The sequence below is a fragment of the Calonectris borealis genome, chromosome 19 (assembly GCF_964195595.1).
Source record: "Calonectris borealis chromosome 19, bCalBor7.hap1.2, whole genome shotgun sequence".
Classification (NCBI taxonomy): domain Eukaryota; kingdom Metazoa; phylum Chordata; class Aves; order Procellariiformes; family Procellariidae; genus Calonectris; species Calonectris borealis.
Window position 1 is genome coordinate 8,837,804 of NC_134330.1, and position 13,861 is coordinate 8,851,664.

The following is a 13,861-nucleotide window of genomic DNA, read 5'->3' on the forward strand; positions in this document are numbered from 1 at the left end:
GGATGGGGACTCCACCACTTCCCTGGGCAGCCTGGTCCAAGGCCTGACCACTCTTTCAGTAAAGAAATTTCTCCTAATGTCCAATCTAAACCTCCCTTGGCACAACTTGAGGCCATTTCCTCTCGTCCTATCGCTTGTTACTTGGGAGAAGAGACCGACCCCCACCTCACTACAACCTCCTTTCAGGGAGTTGTAGAGCGCGATGAGGTCTCCCCTCAGCCTCCTCTTCTCCAGACTAAACACCCCCAGTTCCCTCAGCCGCTCCCCATCAGACTTGTGCTCCAGGCCCTTCACCAGCTTCGTTGCCCTTCTCTGGACACGCTCCAGCACCTCAATGTCCTTCTTGTGGTGAGGGGCCCAAAACTGAACACAGGATTCGAGGTGCAGCCTCACCAGTGCCCAGTACAGGGGCATGATCACCTCCCTGCTCCTGCTGGCCACACTATTTCTGGCCAGGATGCCATTGGCCTTCTCGGCCACCTGGGTACACTGCCAGGTCATGTTCAGCCGGCTGTCAACCAGCACCCCCAGGTCCTTTTCCTCCGGGCAGCTTTCCAGCCACTCTTCCCCAAGCCTGTAGCGTTGCCTGGGGTTGTTGTGGCCGAACTGCAGGACCCGGCACTTGGCCTTGTTGAACCTCATACAGTTGGCCTCGGCCCATCGATCCAGCCTGCCCAGGTCCCTCTGCAGAGCCTTCCTACCCTCCAGCAGATCAACACTCCCGCCCAACTTGGTGCCATCTGCAAACTTACTGAGGGAGCACTCAAACCCCTCATCCAGGTCGTTGATAAGGATATTGAACAAGACTGACCCCAAAACTGAGCCCTGGGGAACACCGCTCGTGACCGGCCGCCAACTGGATTTAACTCCGTTCCCCATAACTCTCTGGGCTCAGCCGTCCAGCCAGTTTTTTACCCAGTGAAGAGTACACCCGTAACCCTAAATAGGGTTACACTCTTCCTCACCACAGCTGAGCTTCTGCAGGACACATTTGTTAGCTCCGTGTACAGCACACAGCACTCCCAGGGTCCCAATTAAAGCACAAGTACTGCCATGTCCCACTGGAAACTAAAGGGCTACCTACAGACACAAGCAGACCTGCGCAAGGCACCAGTGATTTTGAAGTCAATACAAAATGAACAGTTGCATAAATGCCAACTTTTCTTTTAAAACAGCAGCCCTTCAAAGCTGGCAAATCAGAGTTTTCCCAGTGTACAGCCAGCCAAGTCACTGCTGCTATTCTTAAAGCTCAAAGCAAACACAGAAGTCGTACTCTGCAAGCTCCCCTCGAAATTCCTACCCTTATTTAACAGCCAAAGGAATTTGGCACGCACAGGGAGAGGCTGAAGCTTTGGGATTACAGTGTTGCAGGCTGCAGCTTTATGCTTCTCTCTCAAGGCCAGGCAGACACAAGCCCCAAGCACCCGAGTCTCCTCAGGGGAAGAGCCTCCTCCCGCAGTGCCGAGAGCCGCCAGGAGACGGAGCGCTGCCCCAGCCTGCTCTGCCTGCAGCACAACCCCGGGCTCGGCTGGGCACAAGGCCAAAATGGTGCTAGAAATTGCATGAATCTCATCCAAAACCCCTCCAAGGGCTAGTAGGCACAGGTGTACATCCAGGACGGCACTGCAGTGACATCGGTACAGTTACTCTGAAGAGCAGTAACAAAGGCTTGCCAGGAGAGGCTGCCCACGTATGTCTTGGAAAGAAGGCAGCAGCTCAGTTGTGATTAACGCAGTCTTTGGGAAACTAATTTCTTAGTAAGCTGTTGCTGATTATTTATGCCAGCTGCCAAACACAGAAACCAACTTCTCCTACAGCCACCGGAGACGAGGGCCGCACAAGCTTCCTCCTGAGCACAGGGCTGCCTGCACTTGGAACAGCATGGCCCAGCGATGGGAGAGCAACGCTGCCTCCTGAGAACATGACGTCCTCACCCTCTGAGTTGCCAAAAAGCAAGCCAGTTACTGCTAATACCGACAACTGTGATCCAGGCACTTGTCTAATAGGGGCTGGACAGAGCCAGCTCGTCCCACCTCGTTCTTTGCGCTTCTGCATCCAATGGTATTCAAGAGTTTGCAGTCATGAGTGAGTTTGAGGACTTGGCACCACGTTGATGTAGGTAGACCTTCAGTGCTTTTTCCACAGAGAGACCTAAGGCACGAAGACTTTAAGTGTCTTGCTGAGGGTCTCTCAGAACAGCTCTGGCAAAGTTCAGGAACTAAACCCAAGTCTCCCAATTCGCAGTCCTGGCGTTGGACTCGAGACATCTTTCCACACATAAGCCCCAAACCATCAGTCAGAAGTTCATGACTTCGTCACTAACACCACAGCTGGATTTGACCTTGAGATGAAAGTCTCCAGCCCTGTTACCAGTGTCCAGAGCCAGCTAGTCTCCAACCACACCGTGATTTTAAAACCATGTTTCTGCCAACACCAAGATGTTAAAGCTCTCTCAAACTTCATTATGAAGTGCGGAGAGTGGCTTGAGCCAGACTGGAATCTTGGCAGCAGTTCTGTGTCGGGGAAGTAGCTACAGTTTAATCCTCAAACAAGCGAGGACTTCTTGGGGCATGACAAACATGGAGCTCAGCTGTCACAGCCTACCACCCACCCTGAATTTCCTGGAAGAGTCCTGATGTTCGCAGCTCTGTTCAGCATCGTGCAGTCAGGCATACAAAACGGTCCCAGCTTGCTAACTCCAGTTTGCTCTAAAGTTGCTCTGTTCTTCATACCATCATTTTTCCTCAAACATGTGACGTGGCATCAAAGTTTGTTGTTACATATATCAACATATCACATCATGCAGATTTCTGACTGCTGTTCCAGGAGAGGAGCAAAGAAAACTCCTTTAGCAAAGCATCACCACGGTCTGATACCTGAAGCATTGCAATTGAAGGAGAGAAAAAAACATGGAAAAAGGAGAGGAAAAGAAGGCACCTGTTAAAGATCAGAAACCTCAGAATGAAAATGCGTGGAAAACACAACAGGCAGAAAAAAGGATTGTCAGCAGAACAGGGAAGCCTTTCCCTGGGATGTCACCCAAGCCACAAACACTGGCATAGAAATCTGCAAAACCACAGTAAGAAAAGAGATTAGGATGAGCCACAACCTGCACCTCTTTGCTTCCCAGACAGCCAAAGGACGTGCTCAGCATACACAGTCCCCTTCAGCAGAAGGCTTCCAAGCACTTCACAGAGAAGCAAACTACCAGGACCTGCCACTCTACTGCAAGAGATAGGCATCATTTACCAACATGTTTGCTGAGGCTCACAGCAAGGTCCCAGGGAGTGGGGCAACATTGAGGGAAGAACCCAGAAAACTCCACGAGCAGCCACCGCTGTTACTAGATCAGATCAAACACCTGGCTGTCCTTGGAGACTGCCTGATCAGTCTCAGACAAGCTACAGGAGCTCATCGGCATGCAGTCATCATTTGGGAAACAGTCTCTTGCTTATGTCTGTCCAAGTGACTGCCCAGGAAGTGGTAATTTGGGGAGGGAGCACAAGATGACTGCTTAACTGATTTGGGGGTATGAAGCTAGAAATACTGGAGAGGTCAGGACACTTCAAGGGATGGCAGCCAACAAGTCTCACGCCTCAGCACACAAGGATATGTTCCCCTTGCTTTCAAGGAAGTGTCACTGAACACAACAGCCAGACGTGACACAAGAAAGGGAAAGAGTGTCACATTCTTGGATCAGAGCCTCAGAAATCAGGTCAAAGAGAAAGGCGTGATCTCTGCCATGACCCAAGCAGGACAGCCTGTCACACACAGGAAATACCTCCCCCCTTTATGGATTTCCCCTGCCCTTTGACACTTAAAAACAAAGCTGTTTGTACACGAAGACCACATGAGAGGGAAGGCGGGAAACTCATTTCCACATCACAAGAGATGGTTTTGTTAGTGCAATTCATTCAGCCATTGCAGTTTGTGCCTGAGGAGACCTTGGTGACCTTCAGAGGCTTCTTTTCATTTTTATTCAAGTTCCAGGTTGAAAGTTTCAACATCACTTACTGCTGGATTTCAGAATAACAAGAGGAATGAACTTGCCTTTTTGACTGGCAAAGAATTTGGAAACCAAGGAATCCAAGCTTTCTTTTACCTACTACTCTCATGACAACAAAATCACATATCAACCCAGTGGGTCCAACCCTGTACATATAACTGGTGTATTGTCTAACAGGGATGAGACAATCCATCTTTGTTATAACAAGTGCTACCTCTGCGTTAAAAGAAGATCAGAACAAAGCTCGTGTTAGTTCATCTAATTTTTGGTACCCACGGCCTGATTTACAGACATGCCAAAAACCTAAAATTCCCCATACAAAATCAGGGTGTTCTGAAATCAGATTTCAAATATGTCAGGTTACGTAACCTAATCTTGAAGTACTTGGCTGCCTTGGAAAGAAGGGAGGTTGGAAAGAGCTGGGCAAGTATTTACATAGAAAAGAATATCCTATGGGTGTACCCAGAGAGTCTGTTTCTCAGAGAAGCTATCAAGAACATACTTGGTTGCCAACACCACCATCCCCGCCTCCAGACAGACCATCATAACTACCCTCTCAATGCCTACCAGACACTGATTACACCAGGTAGCTTCTCTATGGAATACAGACAAGATAACTTCACTTCAAACCAGTGCCACAGCTGATGCAGGGACAAGAAGTACCTTTGCTGACACGTTTGCATTCACAAGCATGGCAGAGATCATCACTCTGTTAATCAGACCTGCGCTCATTTTTTTCTTGCAGCCCCAGCTCTTCCAGCTTCCCTAGCACAAAGGCAGTAGTTCCCCAGGGAAGTTTCAAACCAGAGGAGTTTCAAATATGCTCCTGCAGACACTGGACAAAAAACAAAACCTGCAGCTGCAGGAGTGTTAGAGGCCATTGTACATGTCTCCTGCCTTTGCCAAAGGGGAGGAAGAGGACTCTGTTTAACTCTGAGCTTGTCTGGTTTGCACAACTTATCAAGAGTCTAAAACCCAGAAAACAGAAACTTTTACACCTCCCATCCCAAGTTGTACATGGCAATACTTTCCAGTCTCTCAGTCTCAACAAAAAAGACAAAGAACACAGAGACAGATGTTTCTATGTCACCAGAATAATCATCAGCTCCTGTCTTTATTAACAATTAGATCTCAGTGCTATTGCAGAGCAGCACTGCACTTCCCTACCAGCAAGGAGGAAGAGTGCCCAGACAGCATGTCTGGACAAGATCAAAAGGCTTTCAATTAGCAACCTGAGGACACCTGTGCCTGTGCAGTATCTACAAAGCAGATGGCCCTCCACCTGTGCCCAGCCAGCCACACACAGCCATCCACACTGTTCCCAAACCTGAGAAGGTGCCCTTGTGCTACAGCTCTAACGCCTTACACACCCAGAGCCTCTATCTACCCTGTTTGCGGGAGCGCTGTTCACCCCACATTTATATCCCGTGTGTCATGGGAGAGCAGGCGTCTTTTTCCAAGCATATGACTCTACATCTTGGAGAGAAATAAGGGAATTAAACACATAAAAGAGTTTGTGTGTAACAGGACTTCAAATAGCAATCCTAATGCACTGGAATAAGCTCTGGGATTTATTATTCAATTGACTGGAAAGAAAGAAAGAGAGAAGGATTTCCCTGTGGCGTTACTACTTCTGAAACTGAAGAGAAACATCAGCTACAGGCCAATCTCTTGGGTGACAGATCCCCAACTTCTCCTACTGACCCTGTAGCAACAGAGTCTTCAAAAGCAGAGAAGACCAAAATGGATGAGCCTGCAGAATTCCTTCTTTGTTATTCTGCAAACTAGCTTGTAAAATCCCTCCGGGAGCAGAAATGTGTTCAGTTTTAATGAAAACAACAAAAAAGAAAACCCAACATTCAAAAACACCAAACAGCAAGAATGATCCATGCAAGATGTGAAGCCTGCTTACATTAAAAATGTCATCAAAAGCACATAGCATTTGTGATAAGCCAAACCAGCTAGAATACTGAAAGGAAAAAACATGCAATGACTTGCAGAAAGGGCATTACAGCCCAGATTTGCTGTGTTGCAAGAATGCTCTCCCCTTCCATCTCTCCTGCCTTTGAGAGATGTTTGAAGCTGACAGATGAGTAACTTCATGTTTGGGGTTTCAATAGCTCTTGCTAAAGTACAGAGACCAGGTAAGCCCATCCCTATATAAGCCAGCTATGGGTTTCCGGGAGCATCTTCAGATTCTCTGAAGCCAGAAAGTGCTGCAGAGACAGGATGCTCAAAGGCTAGAGTGAAACAGCTACATGACCACTGAGTACAGCAAAAAATAGCAGGATAAAAACTCACACAACCTTGCTGGGAACATTCATTTTTCTAGGATGAAACAAGTAGGAGAGGAGTCAGAATATCCTGCCACAATCTGAAGCAGCATGCTTCCAGAGATGAGATAGGGATTTTCACAGCAACAACAGTTTGAAGCAGAAAATGTTTGTCTTCTGAAGGCTGTAACAGTGCACAATCTGCCAGGCTGTTCATCACATTGATTTACCTCCTGAGATACTGTTTTACTGACCACAATAGTGATACACAAATACTCTAATCAAAATTAGGCCGATTTTGGCCTATTAGGGTATAGCAAGAAGTTGTCCTATTCTCAAAGTCATAAAACACAGTCAGACAGAAGAAGTACTGTTGTTATCTTATAGGTGAGGTGGCATCGCTCGACCGAAGGCACAGGAAGTCACAAAAGCTCCAGCAACTGAATGCAGGTCTCAAATCCTTGCCTGGCCGGTGAGACCACCCTTCTCTGTGAGCCTCGAGGAGCATAGTGTCCTAAGCATGATAGGATTGTGCATTAGCCTGTGGCTGCTGCAGCAAAATGATTGCTCAGGGGAAGGGTTACAATTCAGATGCCTGGGTTTACTGGGAGCTGCCTGCAACCATCCAGGCAGCAGAGACCCAGAGATTAGGTTGCCGTTGCAACACCAAGCTAGAGACTTTATGCCTTCCTTCAGACAGATAAATGGCATGCGATTTTTATAAGTACACTAGGAGCTTCAGCCAGACTGCTGGAAAGTTGCCCGTTCACTTCGTAGCGTGACAAAGCAAAGGCATATCCTATGGCGCGCAGAAGCTGAAGCCTTCACTACACAAATGGAGAGAGTTCAAGAATAGATCTGCTAAGGGAAAGTCTCCAGCCAAGACTGCTCCAAAGCAACTCAGCACCCAAGCTAAATAAAGAGTCTGGGGTGGAGGGCAAGAACAGAGCAGCTCATCCCATCCCAGCCAAGATGACGACACTCCTGCAAAAGAAGTACAGCTGCCAGCTTCCCAAGAGCAAGTGAACAGACAGCAAGGACATCGCACAACTGAAGCTGCTAGGCTGGGGATCTCACAGATACTCCTCTGTCAAAGGCCTGACCCTGCGCTGCAGTTTGTGCAATAAGGGAAAGAAACATAACACGAATGAATGGGAGACAGGAAATGGATTAAATCCTTGTCTGGCCACACTGATGTCTGCTTGTAAGCAGAGTCTCTGTAACAGAGAGCCCCTCTCAGCTGTCACCACGAGGTTGAGAGATGCCTTTTTTTTGGCTGGCGTCCCTTTTGCTAGTGAGCAGCCTGATAACGGGTGCTGGCAGAATGAGAGCTCTCCCAGATATGGTTGACTCCCTGTAAACAAGGAGATGAAAACAGTTTGTTTCAAGTCGCAGCTGAGAGAAATACTATAAAGCCAAAACAATGCCAATGGCTTACTGACATTTTGCATTGCTTACAGTCAAGCGTAACACCATCTGAATCTGGCTGTGCCCCCCCTTCAAGCGCAGGCACCAGAAATCTCACTAGAGAAGAACAGGACCTGGGGTAAGCCTGACATCGCCAGAAGCCAGACTTCCAGAAAACCTGAAAAGACAGAGGTGCTGGTACAGAAAAGCTAAGGAGGAAACAGAAACAACGTTGTTTGATGGCAGTGAAGCATTGGCCCTCTAAAGCATTCTTGCTGGGCCTGTCATGTAGAGCAGATACAGTCAAGCAGGCAACCATTAAGGACTGTAGACAAAATAGAGAAGTGCCTTCATATTACAGGAACACGCTCAAGGATTGGTGACCTAGAGAAGGCATTTAGTGACACAAGAGATTCTTTGCCTCCCCTTCCATGAAGCTAGTGTAAGCCCTCTCCTACGTTTTGCGAAGTGTTGGGACAGGACACTATCAGATTTTATACTACTCACACTGCTTTCCCCTGTTGAAGGTATCTACTGAACATATCCTTGCTTAGGGTGTCCCCCTGAGAGATGAATCCCTTGACCTTGCAAGGTATCAGGGCTTATCAGCATTTCTGCACTTCAGTCCTGCAGTAGCAGGATTAGATGAAACATGGGTAGAGGTGTCCTTTGCTGTTAGTGAGAGCCATGGTGGCAAAGAGGCAATCCTGTGGGTTCAAGTTCTGCTACGCCACATCCATCATTCTTTTTTTGGGAGAAGTTAGTGTGAAACACAAGAGAGGTAACATTTACCCTAACCACAGAGTGGTTGTCTTTGCCCTGCACCACAGTGTGCTCATTACAAGAAAAAAGAGATTCCCAAGAAAACCAGGACAGCTCCCAGGCAAACAGCAGTGTCACTCAAAGTTTTCAAACGTGCTAAGATAGCTTTTGGGGTTTGGGTTTTTTTGTTTTGTTTTGAAAAAGTAGGTACAGAATCACTCTCAAACCACTAGTTAGGGGAAGGGCGGGGGGGGGGGGAGGGAGAAAAAAAAAGTAGGGCACCTGAGTTGAGTTTTCTGCTCTGTTCATCTTCTGTAGGAATTTTCAGAGATCTGTCAAAGGAAGTTGTGCAGCATGGTGACTGGTATAAGCTTACAAGTCCCTTCAAAGCCAGTTTCTCGGCAGAAAAATAAGGAAAACAAGTATAACTTGCAAGGAACTGCACTAGCAAGTGAGGTGCTGCATAGAAGTGGGACTCAACTGCCCTGTGACTTTGGGCACTCTTTCTCATTCTATCCTTTAGAGTTTTCATCCGAAAACAGGAGATGGATTCACCTGAATTAGGAGAGAGGTTGGTGTTTCCTAAAGAAGTAATATTCATTTTGGTGAAAGAGGAGGGAAAAATATTTAAAAAAAAAAAAATTTTAAAACCTCAGTTTGACTCTGAGACAAACAAAAGCCAGCCATTCACACATCTCCAGGTGCTGGCAACGTAACATCGATAGGCTGCCACATAGGCCCAGGAAATAAGACCTCAACCATACAACATGACTCAGGGTTACCACATGTTGCCCACAGTAGTTACATGTCCCAACATCCATCATTTTCAGTGGCTGTTTCTCATTCTGTTATCAGAAATCAGGTGCACTGACAAAACCAAGCAACCACTTATAAAAGATGTCTGGGGTGGGGATAACTTATCCAACAACCTATTCAACTCTCAGGACCTCAGTGGCTTCAACTTCATCGCTACTTGTTCTTGGGCCCCCCTTTCTTGCAGTGGCAGTATAGGAAACGATCAGGAACCAGCACATGCCGCTCCTGCTTTACCTTTGTTGATAACTGGGTGGGGGCTTCAGCATTTGTCAGCGGCTTTTGGAGTTCCTTGGGAAAGAGAGGTCCAGGGCCTTTCTCTACTTCATGCAAGAATGTCATACGATGCACGATCAGAGGACAGACAGTATAGTCATTTCCTTGGAAGGCTGCCATTCACTTCGCTTGCGTTTCCTCCCACTCGCAAAGGGAACAGAGCATCAGTGTCCTCCCACCTCTTCTGGTAGGTTTCTTCATGGTGATTGTCTTCCAGAAACGCAGTTCCTGTCAGCTGAGCTTTCACCAGCTGAGATCTTAAATATCAATAATCCCAGCTTCTTTCCATGATATTTTCACATAGAAAGAAAAATTGAGAAGTCTGCTGCCATTCTGCATTGTCTCCAAACAATTGGACTCGTCAGGCAAATGAACCAAACTACATTTGAAACTGAAAACATTCCATGAATAACAATGTCACAACAGCACACACTACTCCTAAAGTCTCTGGGTTAACAATGTAAGAATCAATGTATATGAGTAACTGCAGGAGCCCATAAAAAGGATTTTTACCAGTAACATGATCAATTGTTTGGTACTTATGAAACTACAGTTATGTTAACAAGGAAAAATAAGCAAGATTTTTGGCAAGTTTAGGAGACAAGGTGAAAGCTCACAAGTTTCTAATGACAATTATGTGCATAAAAAGTCTGGGAAATTAAAAAGCTTCAACAGAAGTTTGGCCATGACAGTGTAAAATATTAAGTGTTTCAACCACAGCCTTGCATAAAACAAGACCAAAGAGACACCAAAGCAGATATATTACAAGTGAAAAAACTCAGACTGACCAGTGGCCAAGTAGAAACTGGAGAACCAAGTGTGGTAACTGCCACATGGAAAATGTGAATTCCAGATGAAGAGTTGCAAGAACAGATTGGGAAGGTGGATCTCTGGGTTTTTAAGTGGGTATTTCAACCATATTCTGGCCAGGTTATCAATTATAAGAGGACCTCAATCAGTGCCCTGTGGGTGAATTGGTAACAATAGCAATAAAATGACTAAGCTTTGTGAGCTAAATTATGGGCTTGTCTACATGGGAAATTGTTATAGAAGCTAGGTGTAAATTTAGAGCACAATGGCTTTTTTGCACCAATTCCCAGATGGGTGGGTAACACTATTCTGCTCTGAGAATGTCTTTCAGAGAAGGCAAAGCTCAACAATACAAAGACACTTTGCATACTGAAAGGTGGTAGCTGGGGATAGCTATTTCACACAGTTTGGGGTTTTTTCTTAAATGTAGGTGGGTCCTAAGACTGTAAATGATTGAAAGGCAAAACAGGCTAACAGCAGACTCAGGGCAAGTTTTTGACAAGTCACTGTCTCTAAGCTTTGTTTCTCATCTGAGGAGAGGGAACATTGTGCTTTCATGTATGTCTCTAAAGGATATTGAGATGCAGGATTAAGAGGTGCTATAAGAAATTCCACTCTGAAAGGTACAGGGCACATTACCTTTGTCCATCACCCGCTGCAAGGAATTTGATCAAAGCTTTCCAGTGTACGTGGTCAATATTACCCTTAAAGACCCAAGCATGAGAACTCGATACCAACAAGCCACATAGTGCCATTGGTCCAGAATCCCTGCGAACCCTGGTTCAGTCACACTGCACTCTGTTGGACTTTACATTTATTTAGCTTCATGCCTGACTAGCAGCAGCCTCCTGTGCCAAGAAGTACAAACTGGCATTACAACCTAAGCTAAACTGTTTCACATAGCTTGTCCCTAATACTACACTTACCTTCATGTGTAAGTACTCTGCAGCTAACACCAGTGGCATTCTTTACTTACTCCACCATGAAGCAGGATATCAGCATCTGACCCATTGATCTCAACCCTCTATACAGTATTTAAAAGCTAACCAATTTAATGAGAAGTGCAGGAAAATTTGGGCAACATGAGACATGAAGATTTTACCTCACTAAGTTGGCACAAGGTCCTGGCCACCGGCAGCTCTGATAAACTCGCTGGATCACCGTTTCTGACCCATTCTGCACTTGGCAGGAAACTGTCCGTGTAACCGTATAGTGACACCAATGCCTGCAGAGAGAAAGGACACTGTTAGCCCCAGTAAGACAGCAAGCTGAACCAACATATATCAGACTGCAGTAAAAACAGACCAAGTATCTGGGGGTGGGGTTGCTTCTCCTGCCAGCCATAGCTAGTCTAACTTGCAGTCTTCATTTCTCACCCCACCCTCTCCTCCCAATAGCTGCAGAAAGATTTTCCCTGCTTCTGCCAACCTGAACCGCAAGAGATCCAGTAACGCCTCTTGCTTGGTCCTCAGAGGCCAGAGTTTTACAGTACAAAATTTACTTCTGTTAGTTATCATAAACAATAGGACTTTAGGAAAAAAAAAAAAAAAGAAAAAAAAAGTGTTCCAAATCTCCTGATAGTCAGTTCCCATTGTACTGGTCTTAATTTCATCTTGCTCATTATGGTATCGTTCCCCAGCTTCCTACCATTCTGAACAACATCTGAGTTGAGCAGAGGAAAATTCTGCTTTTTGGTATAGTGGAGCTCATTGTCAGCAGGGCTCGAACAAGCTAGGTGCCGAACAAGTCATATGGCTGTCCTGGTGAAGGTACAGTCTAAAAACGAGCAAGAGAAAATGCAGGGCAGGGAGGGACTAGTGTCTTATGCTGTCTCATAAGAAAAGAGAGAGACCTCCTCACCGTAAGGCATATGAGAAGGCAGGAACTACAGTGTCAGCCCTGGGAATCAGGACCCATAGACCCTTTCCACCTTCTCTGAAAAATATGTTTTTAGGTTCCAGTGTCATGCTCAAGGTGGAAAAAAGGATATTTTCATCTTCCCCTTGCAAGCATCATTCGTATTTGCCAAATACCGGTTCACGTTTTTGCTTTTGTACCTCAGTGTCGTTAACAGGTTTGAGAGCCACTTTCCTACTGATTGGGGATCAGAACTGGGGTCACTAATGGGAAGTGGAGACACCAGCGTGTGCTCCAAAACACACAAAGTGCTTGTGTAAGCATTTCCTGCACACACAGATGAGTCCTGCTCCTTATCCATCTTAAAGTAAAAGCCCCTGGTACAGTTGATCCCTTCTCCAAGTACCACAGTGGCTCCCCAATCTTGCATACCAAAAACCAAACTGCTTGCACAGTGGAAACAGGCACCTGCACATCCCCTCCTCCTTCCGTAACCCACCTTCCCCATGACAGTTTAATTTTTCTAGTATTTGCCATTTACAGCATTTGTTGCATTTTGTTTCCTTTTTGGCTTCCCCTCCCATCTCCGCAGGAGGCTCCCTGCTCTCTGGATAACTTTCATTTCCATGAATAGGAGGTATGCATGCCAGCGGCTGAGCCGAGCACTGCAGACCACAATGGACAAGCTGGGGCCAGCAAGCTGCTCACCGAACCTTTGGCTACGGCCGGACGGGTGAGCTGGGGCTCCCGGAGAGAGGGTGGCTTTCTACCCAGCGCCATCGAGCCTGTCAGCTGCATCAAGGCAGAGCCATGCAGCTCTCCTTACAGACACTGCTCCTGCTCACTGTAAACCCGCTTGCAATCCCTCATCGGGAAGTGTGGACTACAGTCACATCTCAGGTGACCCCAGGCTGGCAGGGAGGTCTTAGAGAACCACTTCTCTCAGATTTATTGAGGATCTGTGGTGTATATATAGGGATCAAACACCCTGGTACCCAAATGTCTCTACTAACATCTACATCATCGAACCAAAGGGCAAAACAGAGGGGGAAAAGGTAAGTTTAACGACGCTTCAGATCACATGATGAAAACAGATCCTTTAACAGGCTCAACACAACTTCTGCACAAAGTTTAGGGAGCAAAACCAGAAGAAACAAAGACAGGAATTAAAGACTGGAAATGTGATAATTCAAACTAAAGTTTTCTTTTTAATTTCACAGGCACACATGGTGCAATTGGCCATTTTGTCTCTCCAAGCCTTAGTCATGGGGTTTGTTCAGACGGGTATTGCTAGATAAGATCTCCTTATGCTATGGGAACAGCCAGTTGAGCATGGAAGGAAAAGCAGCCAGGAGAAAGGGCGAGTACGAGAGGGGTTGGGGAAACCACAGCTCTGTATGATTTACCTCGAGCATGTTTTAGGACAGTGCTTACAGCCATTGGAAGGACAGCACTTCTGCACAAACCTCAGGGCAAAAGTATTTCATGTCAGGCAAAACAAACTGCACATATACAGAACCTGACAGGATAATCACAGAAGCATATGTCCTAAAATTATGAAAAACAAAACTTCTCATTAATGTGCAATGAGGAAAGGAATTGGTCCCACCACAGGAGAGGAACGAAGCAGTAGTATGCACACTAGCAACATGTAACA

The 13,861-nt window shown here is 46.3% G+C and overlaps 1 protein-coding gene across 1 annotated transcript in view; it reads right to left on the minus strand.

Annotated features, from left to right (window-relative positions):
- Nucleotides 1–13,861, minus strand: part of COL26A1 (collagen type XXVI alpha 1 chain) — a 180,033-nt gene that overhangs the window by 143,324 nt on the left and 22,848 nt on the right. Inside the window, exon 2 of the mRNA XM_075169133.1 lies at nt 11,450–11,572. Within this exon, the coding sequence (XP_075025234.1) occupies nt 11,450–11,572 (123 nt within the window). The remainder of the gene's footprint in view (nt 1–11,449; nt 11,573–13,861) is intronic.